General features: G+C 51.0%; 1 protein-coding gene across 2 annotated transcripts in view; it reads right to left on the reverse strand.

The window, feature by feature from the left end:
- Positions 1-1512, reverse strand: part of Amn1 (antagonist of mitotic exit network 1 homolog) — a 65277-nt gene extending 63765 nt beyond the window's left edge. For both annotated transcript variants that reach the window (XR_002821320.1, XM_004632180.2), the window contains exon 1: positions 1326-1512. Coding sequence is in view for 1 of the 2 variants with exons in the window: in XM_004632180.2 (XP_004632237.1) it covers positions 1326-1363 (38 nt within the window). In the remaining variant the exon portion in view is untranslated. The remainder of the gene's footprint in view (positions 1-1325) is intronic.
- Between the last annotated feature and the right edge of the window lie 8 nt (positions 1513-1520).

Consider the following 1520-nt stretch of genomic DNA (forward strand, 5'->3'; position numbering starts at 1 on the left):
AGTACCAGGGACCAATCTTGGGACCTTGTGCTTGCCAGGTGGCTGATTATGCTGCTGAGCTAGCTCCTGGGCCCTGGAGGATCATGTCTACGGACCCCTTGGGGAGGCTGCATGAAATATCAGGAATTCAGATACAGGAATGAAATTGAGCCCTAGGAAAAAAGATCAGCGTTTAGGTAACTAGCTCTTCCATGCTGCTTTCCACAGAAGGTAGGCGACAGTATTACTTTCTAAAAGAAATAAGCATTTACCTATGTGCCAACCTTATTCTATACAGACTTTATATGTCTTTTTATTTATCTTTTATTTTGTGGGAAAGCAATTCACGATAATGCAGCTGGCAATCCAGACCTGGCTTACACTCCCGGCTGCTCTCAAACTAGCCATTCTCTTGTCTTAGCCTCCCAAATGCTAGCCTTACAGCTCCAGAACAGTCCAACAGGACATGATAACGGAGCGACACTGCCCTCTTTCGACAGACGGGAACAGTGAAGCCCAATTAGGTCAGATTATTTGTTCATGACTGTACAACTAATAAATGTTAGGTGAACAGAATTTTGTGTGATTCATGGCACGCACTCTTAACTATCACCTTACTCTACCTTAACTAGTGTAAAGTCAAATCACATTTCGTAAGGTATGAAATGTGTATCCCAAACTAAGGTAAATTCCTTCTCTTGGAGGTCTAAAATCTGAATCTACACATTAAAGAACCAACTGATGTCTCCATTATGAAAAACGACCGTGTATTGATGGCCAGGAGTACAGGTAAATATTTATCTAAAAACCATGACAAACATAATTTTAAAAGCCAGTACTTATATATTATAAATCATCAATCCATGCTCATGTGTGTCAAATCCTACTCTTTTTAGAAGGTTTTCAGAATAGGGCCATTCCTGGCATCAATCTAATTCTTTTAGAAACGGCAATGTTAATGGACCGCTCCTGCAGGGATGCGATTGCCATGGTAACCGTAATTTCCAGCACAGTTTTGGAGATAAAATAGTAACAGTAAGAGAAGCTTGGCGGTGTTTATTGTCTGCAAGGCCAGGGCTCCCGAGGATGCGACGCATCCCTCCACGCCGCCAGGAGACGCCCAGGGCCAGGCTCCGGGCCCGCCACCGCCGGCAGCCGAGCTCCTCCGGGCCCCTCCGGGCTGAGGCTCGCGGCCAAGCGCCTGCGAACCGGGACGTGGTGGGGGCGCCGGCACGACCGACCTCCGCGGACAGACGACGCGCCGGGGACACGGGAGCCAGGGGGAGCGGGCAGGGGAGCGGACAGGGGAGCGGGCGGGAGAGCAGTACAGGGCGCGGCGGACTCACAGATCCAGGAGCCGGCTGACAAGCCGCGGGTTGGACATCGCGGCCGCCCGGAAGAGCCTCTTCCGAGCTCCCGAAATCTTCAGTAGTGCACCAGGGGGCGTCCGTCAACTCTCGGCGCGACGCGCGTAGGTGTCGGCAACGTCACCCGATCCGGAGAGGGGGCGTGGCCATGCGCGAGGCCTCGGAGAAAAAGAG

The sequence above is a fragment of the Octodon degus genome, unplaced genomic scaffold, assembly GCF_000260255.1.
Source record: "Octodon degus isolate 3935 unplaced genomic scaffold, OctDeg1.0 scaffold00047, whole genome shotgun sequence".
Classification (NCBI taxonomy): Eukaryota; Metazoa; Chordata; class Mammalia; order Rodentia; family Octodontidae; genus Octodon; species Octodon degus.